At 42.5% G+C, this 15,107-nt stretch overlaps 1 protein-coding gene across 1 annotated transcript in view; it reads left to right on the top strand.

The window, feature by feature from the left end:
- Positions 1-8,315: 8,315 nt before the first annotated feature.
- syt9a (synaptotagmin IXa) overlaps positions 8,316-15,107 on the top strand; it is a 104,128-nt gene continuing 97,336 nt past the window's right edge. The window contains exon 1 of the mRNA XM_061964207.2: positions 8,316-8,705. Coding sequence (XP_061820191.1) covers positions 8,558-8,705 — 148 coding nt within the window. The 5' untranslated portion in view covers positions 8,316-8,557. The remainder of the gene's footprint in view (positions 8,706-15,107) is intronic.

The raw sequence follows: 15,107 nt of genomic DNA, 5'->3' as shown, positions 1-15,107 counted from the left end.
CATAACTTTATGCTTAAGGGCCATACTATAAAGTATTGTCAATTTGTGCAGAGCTAGCAATCCAAAAGATTGCTAGCCTCGTTATCAGTGTTGTGTGCAGACTCGGCCTGCTGGCAGCCAAGGCCGAATATTTGGTTCCAAGACCAGACAAAGCAGAGAAGAGACTGGGCGATATCACCAAGTGTCAACATATTTGCATTTTTGTATTATCATATATTGTGTCTTACTGGAGTTGTCGAGATTACCCCCTTCCCTCAGTCACCGTGATGTAATAGGGCCATTTCCTAATAAATGGAGGAGGCGCACGGGCTTTTCTTTAGAACGTAGTTTGGATCTGTAACTAGAGTACAGCCCAAAACACGTGTCTCCTCATGAGCTAAATTGAACTCTGTCTCTGATTCATTCCTTGCTTCTTGTCTGATTAGTAGATGTCAACAGTGTTTGCACCTGACAATTCCTCAACTTTATCAGTATTTATTGCCACCTTTCCCAACTTTTTTGTCATGTGTTGCTGGCATCAAATTCTAAAGTAAATGATTATTTGCAGAAAAAAAAAATGTTTATCAGTTTGAACATCAAATATGTTGTCTTTGTAGCATATTCAACTGAATATGGGTTGAAAATGATTTGCAAATCATTCCGTTTATATTTACATCTCACACAATTTCCCAACTCATATGGAAACGGGGTTTGTACACACCACAGTGAACCACTCAATAGCATTAACTTATAGTCCATTGTTTTCCAATAATAGAACAATGGGAAGGAAAAATGTGAGCATGGTCTAAACGTCAGACATTTATCCATGAAAATATGAAAAAGCTGCTGATGATGTGTTTGACGATGAAGCAGCTAAAAGGAGATACTGTAGAAGTCCACTCTCCAAGTAAATGCTGTACATTATTATTACATTACTTCATAAAACTAATGTAGTTGTTAGGAGTACATTCTTTTTTATTGTTTTTCATACAATATTTTCCTATTGAGAAGTTTTTTTTTTTTTAAATGCTGCAAGTTAAAATGGTGCTATTGAATTTGATTTTAATTAATTCCAATGAGCAACAATAATTTGCTATATGTTATGAATTAAGAGCTCTGTCAATGAACTCATGAATTGAGGTACTACTGTAGAGAATTTAATGTTTTTTTCACTTGTTTTAGAAACGTGCTAACCGTACAACCTTGGCAGATGTCTATGCTTTCCTGAAAGTTGTTTTAGTATAATAACTATTGCATTAATAGCACAACAAATTGATTGGTGGCCTAACACTTTTACACAGCACTGCAATAGCAGTAGTTTTATTGGAACTGTTAATGTCTTTGAAAGAAATGCAACGAAGATCACTGAAGGCTTGTAAGGGATGCTTTCATTCTTTTATAAACCTTAAATTGTGCATATTACTGTTTTTGTGCAATATGCAGTTTTATCAGAACTGTCTTCATTAAAGGCTTTTACTGGTGGAAAATATGTTGTTCAGTCTCCTCCAATTGTAACCTGAGCCAGCAATGGAGGTCTAAGACTTTTGCACAATATTCTGTTTTCTTTTTTGGATTGTGTGGGTAAGTCAGAGTACCCTGAACTCTTCTCACTATAAGGCAACATGACTAACCACTAGACCTATGCGCTGCTCTAGATTCTACTAACTGATAAACTTGCCTCCGGTTAGACATAAAATAGAAAGGGATTAAACTCTAATCCTGTGTAGAACAGTAAGAGCCAGTCGGAAAAGTGACGATTTTACGAGAGTGTCTGTAGGCATGTTTCACAATAGCCTTTTTATCAGCACTCCCTGTTGAACTCACCACATTATTTTACCTCCAAGACAACGAGTTAGGAGCTGGAACTCTTTACAGTCATTATGCCTTTTATGGCCCACTAAGCCACCTCACATATCCATGAGTGTCATTCTGCAAAAATGAATGTAATCTCTCGTGTGACGATAGTTTGCAGCACATTCATGAATACAGGGTGGAGAAGCACGACAGTTCACTTGTACAACATCAGAGCAACAAGACAAAAAGCGCACAGGGAACAGCCCATTAAACGTACTTATCTTTGATGGGAAGTTTTTTTGTTCTAGCTTGGAAATCTCGAGAACAGCTGCCCTATTTGTCTGTCTTTCGCACTCTTTTTTTCCTATGAGCAATACTCTTTCTGCTTTTTTTTTTTTAGCCATTCAAAGGGATGGATGATATAGTCAAGCTACAAGCTTATTTATTAATGGTATTTGTAATTGATGATTATACAGAAATGTTCATGAATAAAATGCATATGTTTTTAAAATACAAACAGGGGCCAAATGTGTCAAATAAAAAAGTAAAAATATATTTGAAAAAGAAAAATCTACCATCAAATACTAGTACTTCTGCGAGTAGGCCTACTCAACGATGCTTTACAGAACCATTAAAACGAACAATAGAAGCTAAAAAACACTAACTCAAATAAAATGAAAATAACAGCAAATAAAAATAATTTCAAACTTTTTTTAGAAATATCTAAAAACGTTATTGTATATAATTTTAAATATGACAGACGTTTATTTTTTTGCAAATTTGTATTTATCATCCCTGCCAAAAACCCAATCCCAGTGTATTTGTATTACTATAAAATGTTACTAAATTCTGTCATAATTATTGTTTTTTTATATTTTTTTCAGCTTTTGCAGGAGTCACTACAGCAAGTCAAATCCATAAATGGTTTTGGTATAGATTTTTTTTTTTTTTTTTTACAGTGGAAGTCGTTTGTAGCACAACCTTGGCTGGGAATCAAACTGATGTGCTGTGCCGTGAAAGGCTTAAATGTGTACAATTATACCACCAGGGATAATAAATACATAAATAGATAATCTGTCTTTAATATGTATATCAGAAACATCATATCCCACTACTTTAAAAAACTCACACTTCTCAGGCTGTTGTATTTTGTACTTATGCGCAATGATATGATTTGTATCCTGAGACAACATAACATGTATCATACAATTACCTTCAATTAATGATATGAATGTATATATTTATACATGATGAAGCTGAAAGTGCCCTTTTTGAAAGTATGCATTCTGATGAGCTGTGGTAGCGAACATTATCGACTGTGATTATTCTTAGGCCATTGATATTGATTAGTAACAAGCACACAAAACAAATAAAACTGACCCAGTAAGATTGATATGTAAACAACCTTCTTACCTTAAGCCTGTCTTTACATGTGTTCAGGTTCGTTCAATACGTCAAGCTGTCCTTTTGTTTCTTGGTGCAATATTGATTATGTAGTCGCATTTAATTGCACTCGTTTTAATTGTGCACTTATTCATTTAGTTCAAAAATAAACAACCCTTTGCCAACTGAACAGAGTGTTTTTCAAACACCAGTAACAACATTATCCAATACAATAATATATGATAATAAATAATAAAGTACCTTTACAAAGATAATAGTTTTAATTGGCACTGTCAAAAATGTATTCATCTATTGTTTATAGTTGTGATTGCAGTTTGCAGTGGTGCAGAAAATACAGCTGTCTATGTCAATATACCGTAACCCTTTATTATCTTGCTAAATGACATGTTTCTCTTAATGAAGTGCCAGCAGCACCCATGCAACCTCAGACCATGTGACTAGCACATGCTTGACCTCATCTTGGTTCTCACTTGTGTTGCCAGCAATGTAGACAGTAACGGCTGTGTGTTGACTAAGTTAGTGGATAGTGAATCCAAAAGTAAACGGAACGCATAAAAGCTGTAAAGTATATCCATGTTTCATTTCTGTAGTGTTGTCCATTTGTAAGATATACTCTAATAAAATCATTACTTTAGTGACTTTGGATGCACGCTGATCTAGGGATTTTCCCAGTAGCTTCAAAATCATCAGATTTGGGTCAGAATCTTCATTGGAACATCTAATAGACAGATACAAATATTATATATACACATATATACTTTTTTAACCCTCTTGGTCTTCAGGGTGCCCAAACCTCTCGAAGGCTCTGAGGGAGAGACCATTTTTGGTTGGTCTGGGAATGTGGTTACGATCTAGTGTTTCTGGATGTGGCAGGTGAACAGATAAAGTCAGGTATGAAGTCCTCTGTCGGGTACCCATGCCACACACCAGCATCTCTGAAGCCTACCCTTCAATCTTGACAAACTGTGAGGATTTCCTGTCAAATAGTCCAAAATCCAGGCGTTAATGTAGAGATCAACGCCAGTCTTTCCAAGCTTATTCTTGTGCAGCAAGGGCTGGATGATGTTAAAAGTTCATGTAAAATGTCAAAGGACACATCCTCACCTGGCTCATCTAGGTAGGAGTATGTTCAATGTAGGAGGTCGAGGATGGCAGCATCAACTCAACTCTGTTCCCAATATCCAAACTGCAAGACCGACAGTCAGTCATCTCAGGGGAGAGAAAATCAATTGTTCCTTTGTCTTCATGTGTGAACGCCACAAGTTTGTAGTTGTTGAGGTTGGCAGGTCGTCTAGTTTGGAGGAGCAGCACCGGACACTCAACCCGAAATTCCACTGAATGCGGACTGCCACTGCAATGTACACGTGCGCCACTGGCAGTACGGTTCAAATGTACAATCCTCTCCAACCGCAGCTTCATACTGAAGACAAGCGATGGGCAGGCCAGCCGCCCACAGCGCCTCAAAAATGGAGTCCCCCAAGGATCAGTACTGGCCCCATTGCTCTTCAACGATCTTCCCCCCACAACATCAAGGCAGTATGGATACGCGGATGACCTCGCCTTCTTACATTCAGACAGTACAGGAGACCCTAACCTCAGACATGTCACAAATAGTAGGGTACCTGAAAACGTGGAGACTTAAACTGAGTGTTGCGAAAACAACCTCCACAGCTTTCCATCTCAACACCAAGGAGGCCCCGACTCACAGTTAATGTCAACGGGTCACTCCTGGCGCACAACCCAACTCCCACATACCTCGGAGTGAAACTGGATAGGCAGTTTACGTACAAAAACACTTTGAATCGTTGCGTGCCAAAGTCTCCTCCAGGAATAACCTCCCACACCGACTAGCAGGCTCGCCTTAGGGTGCAAGCGCCTCCACCTTAAGAAACGGCGCCCTTGCCCTGGTGTACAGCGCGCAGGAATATGCCTCCCCTGCATGGTGCCACAGCGCACATGCCAAGAAACTCGACATCAGCATCAACGAAACCATGAGGATTGTCACCGGCTGCCTGAAACCCACCCCAAAGGAGTTCCTCCCGGTACTATCTGGCATCGCACCAGCCACCATACGCAGGGAAAATCACTCACACAGACTTGTGAGCAAGGCCTCGCAGGATCCAACCAATCTCCTGCACAAACTTGTAGCAGACTCCCAAGACCTTGGTCGACAATGCCTACCTTCCCGGCGCCCGTTCTCTTACCACACAGAAACTCTTGGTAGAACCTCATTCAACACACTTGAAGCATGGAGAACCAGCTGGCAGGAAACCACCCAAACCCCTCAACTTTCAGTCAACCCAAATACAAGCCTACCACCGGGCGCTGACCTTCCTCACAAGAACTGGTCAATACTAAACCGTACGCGGACAAATGTTGGCCGATTCAGCGGCAACCCCGCTGGGGTCTGCGCCCATCAGCAGCCTGCCCACGCGCAGCCGAGCAACAGACCATTTCGCATTCCAGCGCTAAATAAACGCAGAGCTTCTATTTCTGCCAGATTCCGCAACAAATCTGTTAATTTTCTCTAAAATCTGCTGGTGTCAGACAGGAAGTCATGCACAAACACAAAATAAAGTATTCGGTTTACTTTTTAAATAAAATTCAAGGCGGATTGTATTTTACAATTTGAAAGGTCCTAATGAGTGGCAACAGACATGAAGTCCCCTTGTAATAGGTTCCAGGCGGCAGATGGCGTCACCCTCTCACTGTGAAGCCGGTCCGCGGCCATTCCGCATTCAGTGGAAATCCGGGGTCACAGTCAGATGCACTCGCTCACTTGTGACTCACTTATTACAAGTGGATATACAATCACAAGTTGTGAGTTGCAACAGCAGACAGTGCTAAGCGAATCAGGCAAGCTGCACCGAAGCCACACCCGCCTAGCAGATATATCTGATACCTACACGCTTTTTTAACCCACAAGGAAGGAGATTAAAACGTTGATTAGGTTACAAGGCCATTTACAAAAGGCATTTTAAGAGAAGCAAGATTTCGTGAGACGAGGTCAGCCAATAATTTTTTTATCCAGACACACAACAACATTACAGCAAGCATAAATGTCAACATGCACATACTGTACACACACAAAAGTCTTGTTGGTGCGCTACAAAACGTTAACCACCAAAAACAAAAACAGGAAAATCATTTGTGGCATTGGTGAACACTCTGGGAGTTTTGGAGTGATGAATGAGTGTGTGGCTTCACGTAGCCACTGCTGGTGTTAGTACAAACTAAAAGGTTGAGGCTATCCTTCATCATTACTTTTTCACACACTCTTGGCATTCTCTCGATGAGCTTCAAGAGGTAGTCACCTGAAATGGTTTTCATTTCACAAGTGTGATTGAAGCTCATCGAGAGAATGCCAAGAGTGTGCAAAGCAGTAATCAGAGCAAAGGGTGGCTATTTTGAAGAAACTAGAATATAAAACTTGTTTTCAGTTATTTCCCTTTTTTTTGTTAAGTACATAACTCCACATGTGTTCATTCATAGTTTTGATGCCTTCAGTGACAATCTACAATGTAGATAGTCATGAAAATAAAGCAAATGCATTGAATGAGAAGGTGTGTCCAAACGTTAGGCCTGTACTGTATATTGATGCAGTTTTACATTTATTTTCGTTTCACCAAATAATTGTGTATCAATTGCAACTTAAAACAAAACAATTCATTTGGAATAAGAATGTTACGTACGGTGGGGGAAGGAGACGACACAACGGCAGGGATCAGTTCAATAGGTTTATTAAACCTGATAATGATGTATTGGGGTGTGTTTGCTACTCTAAGTGAATGGTCCAAGACGATGTGTAGAATTAATAATGTAAATGTTACCGGAGTTTGTTGTAAGTGTGTGTTGGATGAATCCTTTGTCAGACCAAAGGAGTAACGCGAGAAGGCAGTCTGTGGGCAAGCAAGCGGTCGGGGGCTGGAGAGAAGCAACGAGGTCCGTGTTAAAGCAGGGGTCAAGGATTGAGGGAGGCAGTCCGGAATCCAGAAGGAAGACGAGGCACACAACTCGATCACGGGAAACAGGGGAAGCACTGCGGGGAACACAAAGGACAAAAGACACGGGAACAGGGAAGTCAGAGAGAGAGCAAGTACGTAGGAGGGAAGCCAGAGACGGCATGCTTACTACGAGGAGTGAACTACGTTCCGGCGCTGGATCTTCGGTTCCGCATGTCTTCATGCTGTCTGTCCTCATTAGTTCCAGGTGCGCAGATTAGGGATTGCCTGCAGCTTTGCGGGCGCGTGACCGCGATGCGGCCAGAGCGAGCAGGGGCGTGTCCTGGCGCGCTTCTAGCGTAGGCGCCAGCCGAGCTTGCAGCAGAAGGCATGAGGAATTGCGCATGCGCCTTGACAAAGAAAGTCAAATGAATTTCCACTTTTATTAAATTAATGAAAATGTGTGCAATAGCTGGTCGGATTTCTTGATGAAGTGATTCGCTGCAGTCAGCTAAATTTTAGAACTGTCTGCATTACTTTATTTCCAATAAATAAATCGATTAACGACATCTACTAATCGATTATATAAGGGTCAATGTCAGAATTGCGATGCATCTAAAAATCGATTATTTCCCCCACTTCTAGTTGGCAGAGTGAAAAGATAGCTTTTTAAACAACATTATGCGGCTACAGAGTTAGTGAATTTGTTCCTATATTGCATGTGTTTTGGGGGTTGGCGTGTATTTTCGATGAAGGTTTGCGTTCTCTTACGTGTTGTGTTTAAAAAAATATAAATGTATTTGTTTGGCGGTTTGCGTGTGTTTTGGACGCGGCTGTGCGTTTCCCTCTGGCCACCGTACTTTTAGCATATTGCTGAAATAATATGTTCAGATAGTTTTAGAAAGGAGCATATATATTTGACCATGTTTGAAAGACCTAGAGCTCAGATAGTGTACCTAATGACGTGGCCACTGAGCGTATATTGCACAAAAAGGCATCTTAACGTCACATGACTCAAAAGAATCATATTCATATTACTCACTGCTCTAGTTTCCCGAACATGTGAACGCATCACACTGTTGCGTGGTGCAAGCTCGTCCGCGGAGGCGCGCGCACGTTCCAGCACCGTGGCCAGCGCTCCACGCCGCAGTGTCTGTGCGTGGATTCAACCGGTGGCTTTGTAGTGTGCAGCACGGCTACTTTAAAGAGCACACGTGAATGAAGCGCACACAGGACCGAGGTTTATTGCACATCCGGTACACGCTCATCGCTTTTGCGCTCACTTTTCTTTCTTCTTCCCATGTTGGGTTATTAAATGTGTGATCCTCCGTCGCGTGGGTAGGTGTGCCACCGGACGAGTGCTCGACTGGGCTGCGTGGAAAAGCGCGAGTCGCGGTGCCTCTAAGAGAGCCTCCGTGATTTAAGGATGCTGGTGGGAAATGCCTGGAGACAGAGATGACGAGATTTGTCAAAAGGCACTTGAACTCCTCACGGATCTTTGCTCCACGGGGGAAGTGAAAAGCGAAAACTGCCTGGATTTCATCTACTATTTCCGTGATTTGGCCAGGCCACGATATTCAGACTCAGGTGAGGAGAAAGCATTTTAAATGTTTAAAAAATTCACGTGATTTCTTTTAATCTACCTTAAACTTCAAATAGGCACAAATGAGCCCATTGTGCACTCAATTGTTACTATGGTGTTCTAATACATTACCATTGCAATCAAATGTTAATGCATTGTTCTCCTGCATGTTAAATACAACAGCAGCATGTATTATCATTATTGCATTGCATTGCATTGTATGTTTTTAAATGCAATGCAATTCTGACTTGTGCAGGGGTAGTCCAGTAGGATGACACAGGTGTGGATATAACTGACTCTGCACTACCTGCACTCTTACTGTGACATTATTCGCTAAAGCAGTGATGCCCAAGGGACAGATCTGGCCTACCAAATGATTTAGACTTAGACTTCCTTTTATTGTCATTCAAATTTGAACTTTACAGTAGAGATAAGAACGACATTCCGTTGCATTAGCTCATTGCAGTGCAGGATAAAAGAGCAATAAGGTGCAGATATAAATAAATAGATTATAAATATATTGCACTTTTTCATATGCATCCATGTTTATGGATGTATGTTATATTGTCTTTATATTCCAGCAAGTTATCCGTTTTTGGGGGAATTGAGGGAATTATTTTGATGCGTTCAAGAGTCTTATGCAGGCCTGAGGGAAGAAGCTGTTACAGAACCTGGAGTTTCTGCTACGGAGGCTGTGGAACCTCTTTCTAGAGTCCAGAAGTGAAAACAGTCCTTGTTGGGGGTGGGAGGAGTCTCTGCTGATTTTCTGAGCCCTGGTCAGGCAGCGGCTTTTTGCGATTTCCTGGATAGGAGGAAGAGGAGTCCATCCATCCATCCATTTTCTACCGCTTGTCCCTTTTGGGGTCGCGGGGGGTGCTGGAGCCTAACTCAGCTGCATTTGGGCGGAAGGCGGGGTACACCCTGGACAAGTCACCACCTCATCACAGGGCCAACACAGATAGACAGACAACATTCATACTTACATTCACACACTCGGGCCAATTTAGTGTTGCCAATCAACCTATCTCCATGTGCATGTTTTTAGCGGTGGGAGGAAGCCGGAGTACCCAGAGGGAACCCACGCAGCCACGGGGAGAACATGCAAACTCCACACAGAAAGATCCCTGAACCCAGAACTTTTCAGGACTTCCGTATTGTGAGGCACACGCACTAACCCCAGAGCCACCGTGCTGCCCGGAAGAGGAGTCCTGATGATCTTTTCCGCCGTCCTCACCACTCTCTGCAGAGACTTCCAGTCTGAGGCACTGCAGGCTGCAGTCCAGACAGAGATGCATGTTGGTCAGTAGGCTCTCTATAGTGCCTCTGTAGAATGTGGTGAGAATGGGGGGAGGGAGCTGTGCTCTTTTCATCCAACGCAAAAAGTGCATGCGCTGCTGAGCTCTTTTTACAAGAGCTCCGGTGTGTAGGGACCAGGTCATATTGTCAGTTATCTGCACCACCAGGAACTTGGTGCTGCTTACCATCTCCACTGTTTTGTCGTTGACGAAGAGTGGAGTGTGGCTGGACTGGTGCTTCCTAAAGTCGACGATGATCTCCTTGGTCTTGTCGACGTTCAGGACCAGGTTGTTGGTACTGCACCAGATGTTTCACCTCCTCCCTGTAGTCCATGTCGTTGTTTGTTTGGCCTGCCAATTTCATACATATTCATACTGACACTTTGAAGAGGAACTGCACTTTTTTAAAAATAATTCCCAGCAACGTTCCCTCTAAGGTGCATGCCTGTGCAATTGTGCACTGCTCACGCATCCTCTGCGCATGGCATATCTATGCCACGCACAAAATCATATTAAAACATAAGTGCATAACAATTTTCAATGTAACTGACGACATGCGGCCACAACAGAGAGAACATTTTTTGTCATCACTGTTCAATTATTGTAACGTCTGTCGAGGCTCTTTAGGAGGACATGAATTCCATCGACCACTTTATTGAGCAAAACTCTTTATTGTCAGCCATAAACACTAATGACCAAAACGTTGGTAAAAAAGTTTCTATCTCGCAAAACTGGTTATTTTCTGCCGTACAAACCAAACCAAAACCAACTCTGTCATCTGTCATATCAACAGCCACACAAAAAGTCAGACAACTCCAACATCACACATAAAGTGTAATTCCAGGTCGTTACACTATGATTTACCCATCAAATGTGTGCTTATTCTAGTGTCATTTATTAAGAATCTTAATTTATAAATATTAATCATGAAATGCTGTTATTATATTAAATAAATACTAATTTGAAATATATATCTTATAAACAGAAAGTTACAGGAATGGACCCATGATCGCATGCTTACATCTCTTTGTGCAACATGTGAATGTTTTAAAGGGAACTAAATGTGATATCTGAAAGGGGTACAAATTATTTCCAAAACAGGATCCACTCCCAGACAAACAATACAAGTACACAGCTCATGAAAAACAATATTTTGTGTTATTGTCATTGTAAGTGGGCCAAAACATTTATATTACAAAATAATCTCATGGAAATGATTGGTGTCATTTGATAATACTAATAAAACATTTAACTTGTTATTTAGTCAGGTCGGGACAGGTATGATGCTGGTGCGGCCACAGTGTGCACATCTGATGTTGCTCACGTGCTCCACTGAATGCTCAAGGAGTTTTTACGTTTGCTCACACACATGAAAAATTAGAGGCAACATTGATTCCCAGTCCTTATGAGAGACAAGCACACATATGTATTTTCTTTTTTGCATCCATTTTAATTGCAGACTTCATGAGAGCCAACAAATATATTAAAACATCACTTACTGTACACTGTCTGCTCTCACTGAAGAAAAAATCGGGGTGGAACAAAGCATCTTTTCTGGTCTTTTTCACCATTTCTAGATCTATGTTGGCTGTCAAAGTGTACCAACTTCTCAGTTTATTTCCACATCATTTTACTACCCAGGTGAGAGGCATGATTTATATAATCTAGAATAAACTTTCACAAGCTCCGAGACAAGAGCTCACCAGCTCATGATATCAATACAGCAGCATAAGGAAATTACCTCACTGTGACAATGTGCCAGCCAAAATAGATCCTTAACATTAGCGCTTTTAACAACATTATCAGTAATATTTGGTTAATATTCAGGTCATGAAATGTAAATGGAGTATTGTTGGTACTTTTTGGATGGTTATTTATTGGGTTTTATGGTCGGAATAGACGCAATACAATGGCTCCATTGTAAACACTGTTTTATTTACCTATACTTACGAGTTAGAATGCATTTTAAAATAAAAACACATATGTGGTCTTGTCTCTCATAAGGATTGGGAATTATAGGCAAATTCCAAAAAATGTGCAGTTCCCCTTTAAGCCCACACAATCATTGATCCATCCAGGGTCGCAGATCACATGCTGTGCATATGGCCTCACAATCCTTAGGGGCAAACCATTTTGCGTGAGTAGACATATGTAAAATGTCAGTTAATAAATGACAGGGTGCTTCATATTAAATTTTACCGCTGATCAATTCCAAGCCCCTTCCTGCTCCGCCATTGATAGAAATATTAACGTAAAATGTCCATTCCACATTGCTTCTGTCGTACGTGGTGGGCCGCATTAATTCACTTGTCTTGCAAGGGTAGAATCCCTGGAGGGAGTGGAGAAACATTTTTGAAATTTGAGTTATACATTTGTGAGATGTTGTTCTAAAAATAAATGTATTGTTTAATGTATTTTCCATAAATAATTTTAGTCCAAAACATGCCTCAAATTTAATTCAAGTTTGAATGAAGTAGTATAAAAATCCTTTCCCATAAGTGTGAAAAAATGTTATGGGCTGGCGGGGTGTTGCAGGGGCTCCAAATAATACCCCAACCTATAATGCCCCTTTAGTATTTAAAAGTAGAAGTTTTATGTTTCACACTTGAAATCATTGTGTTTGGCTAACAGCCCATTAGCACATTTTCATTTTGGTCCTTGAAGGCAAAACGTTTGGCCACCCCTGCTCTGAAGTGTCAGAGTGTGTATGAGTGTGTGTGTGTGTGTGTGCGTGTTTGTGTGCGATCCAAACGGGTTTAGCAGTGGACTTACTGAACTTGCTAAAATGTGTTGCGGGGGGAAAAAAAGGTGTATATTTTCTCAACTGCAGCTTGTACATTCAGTCACATGTGTGAAAATGTCACGTTTAATCATTGCGAGCACCCAGGCTCTCATCTGTGTGTGTGCGCATGTGTGTGTGTGTTTGTGTGTTTTTTTGTGTGTGTGTGCGTGTGTGTTTGTGTGTGTGTTGTAGAGAGCAAGTGCACATTTACTGTACAACAAGTCTATCTACTCATTAATCTTTTGTTTGAACCATTAGACTGATCAACCATTCTTCATCATGTATTGACTCATTAGTGACTATTTGCATTCCCTCACTTGCACATCCTCCTCCTCAGAAGCATTAGGTAGCCATGAGGTGGGATTAGAGATTTGGAAAGCATCTGACAGCTACAACGATGACACATTAAAATGACTAAGAAAGGAAGAGAAGCAATTATAAGTCTGATTTCAGGATTCATTTGTACATGATTACACACAGTATCCGTGTAAGGATGAGGATATAAATTGGAAGTAATTTTGGGGAAATAAGAACACACTTCAACCTACAGGTATGTGCTGGCTTCAGATTGGGAAAGTACCTTACATATTGCTTTGGTACTACAGTGGTTGACATATTAGCAACATTAATGGCATGGATGGCAAATAAGTGGACTTGATGGTTGATAAATTGTGATTTGAGCCAGAATGAAATGCATTACTTGGCTGCAACCAGCAGAGGCGCGGTTGATTCTCTGGCAAGTTGAGCTACGAGTATGTTCAATACAACACTGGCCCGTGGGATAGAAACAGGAGTTGAGAACATTGTTCTATCCCATGAAAGTATGTTTCAAAACATGACATACTTAGTCAAGGAAATTAAACTACATCTGTCTTGATATGTGTCACGACTTGGTCTTGGGAGTTTGCTTTTCCGGGATGCAGCGGAAAGTTGGCACGGGCGAGACGGGAACCAAGGTACATGATTTATTATCAAAAAAAAGGGATAAATGAAAGTGCGCACAGTGGCGGAGAATAAACTATGAAAAACAAAAAGACTATAAACATGGAACCAAAACTTACTGTGACAAAGGACATGAAGCAGGATCATAGAGGAATGGACAGAGCATAAATGTGTTGTGAGGTCGTCAGGCCGAACAACAGAAAATGAATTAACTCAAATACTATGGACATGATTAGTGAAAGCAGGTGCGTGACTCAAAACGTGAAACAGGTGCGTGACGTGACAGGTGAAAACTAATGGTTGCTATGGTGACCAGACAAGGGAGTGAAAAGGCAGAAACTAAACAAAACATGACTTAAAACAAAACATGATAATACAGACATGACAAAGCCCCTCCCTTAAGGACAGATACCAGATGTCCAAGAAAAAAAAAACTTAACAAAAGTCATGGGAGGGCGGGAGGGGGACATGGCGGTGGGTCGCCAGACCACGTGTCCCCGTATCCACCGGGGCAGAGTTAGGTGGCGACGGCGAGTGGAACGCCGCTGCAGCAGGCGAGGCGGGCGCCCAGGGAATGGCCACATTCGTGGCCGACTAGGAGGTGGGCGCACTTGGCGTGGCGGACGACCAGGTAGCGGCCATATCCGTGGCCGACGAGGAGACAGGCGCGTCGTCAACTTGGCAGGCGTGGCAGCTCGGCGTGGCAAGTCAGGCGGCGAAGCTCGGCGTGGCGTGTCCGGCGGCGAAGCTCAGCGTGGGTCTTGGTCTTGGTCTAGGCGTGGGTCTTGGTCTTGGCATGGCGGGTCTTGGTCTTGGCATGGCGGGTCTTGGTCTTGGTCTTGGTCTTGGCATGACGGGTCTTGGTCTTGGCATGACGGGTCTTGGTCTTGGTCTTGGCATGGCGGGTCTTGGTCTTGGTCTTGGCATGGCGGGTCTTGGTCTTGGCATGGCGGGTCTTGGTCTTGACATGGCGTGTCTTGGTCTTGGCATGGCGTGTCTTGGTCTTGGCATGGTGTGTCTTGGTCTTGTGGAGCTGGTACCGGAGCTTGGCGTCGTGGAGCTGGTACCGGAGCTTGGCGTCGTGGAGCTGGTACCGGAGCTTGGCGTCGTGGAGCTGGTACCGGAGCTTGACGTGGTGGAGCTGGTACCGGAGCTTGGCGTCGTGGGGCTTGTACCGGAGCTGGTACCGGAGCTTGGCGTCGTGGAGCTGGTACCGGAGCTTGGCGTCGTGGAGCTGGTACCGGAGCTTGGCGTCGTGGAGCTGGTACCGGAGCTTGGCGAGGAACTTGGCATGGTGGAGCTGGTGCGGCAACAGGTGCTAGCCTTGGTGCAGGTGGAGGTGGCCTAGCTGGGGGTTGCGGCTTGGCAGGTCGGAAGACTGGTGAGGG

Source organism: Nerophis lumbriciformis, linkage group LG06 (assembly GCF_033978685.3).
Source record: "Nerophis lumbriciformis linkage group LG06, RoL_Nlum_v2.1, whole genome shotgun sequence".
Lineage (NCBI taxonomy): Eukaryota > Metazoa > Chordata > Actinopteri > Syngnathiformes > Syngnathidae > Nerophis > Nerophis lumbriciformis.
The sequence above is the reverse complement of the archived record's forward strand: the minus strand, read 5'-3'. Positions and strand labels throughout refer to the sequence as shown.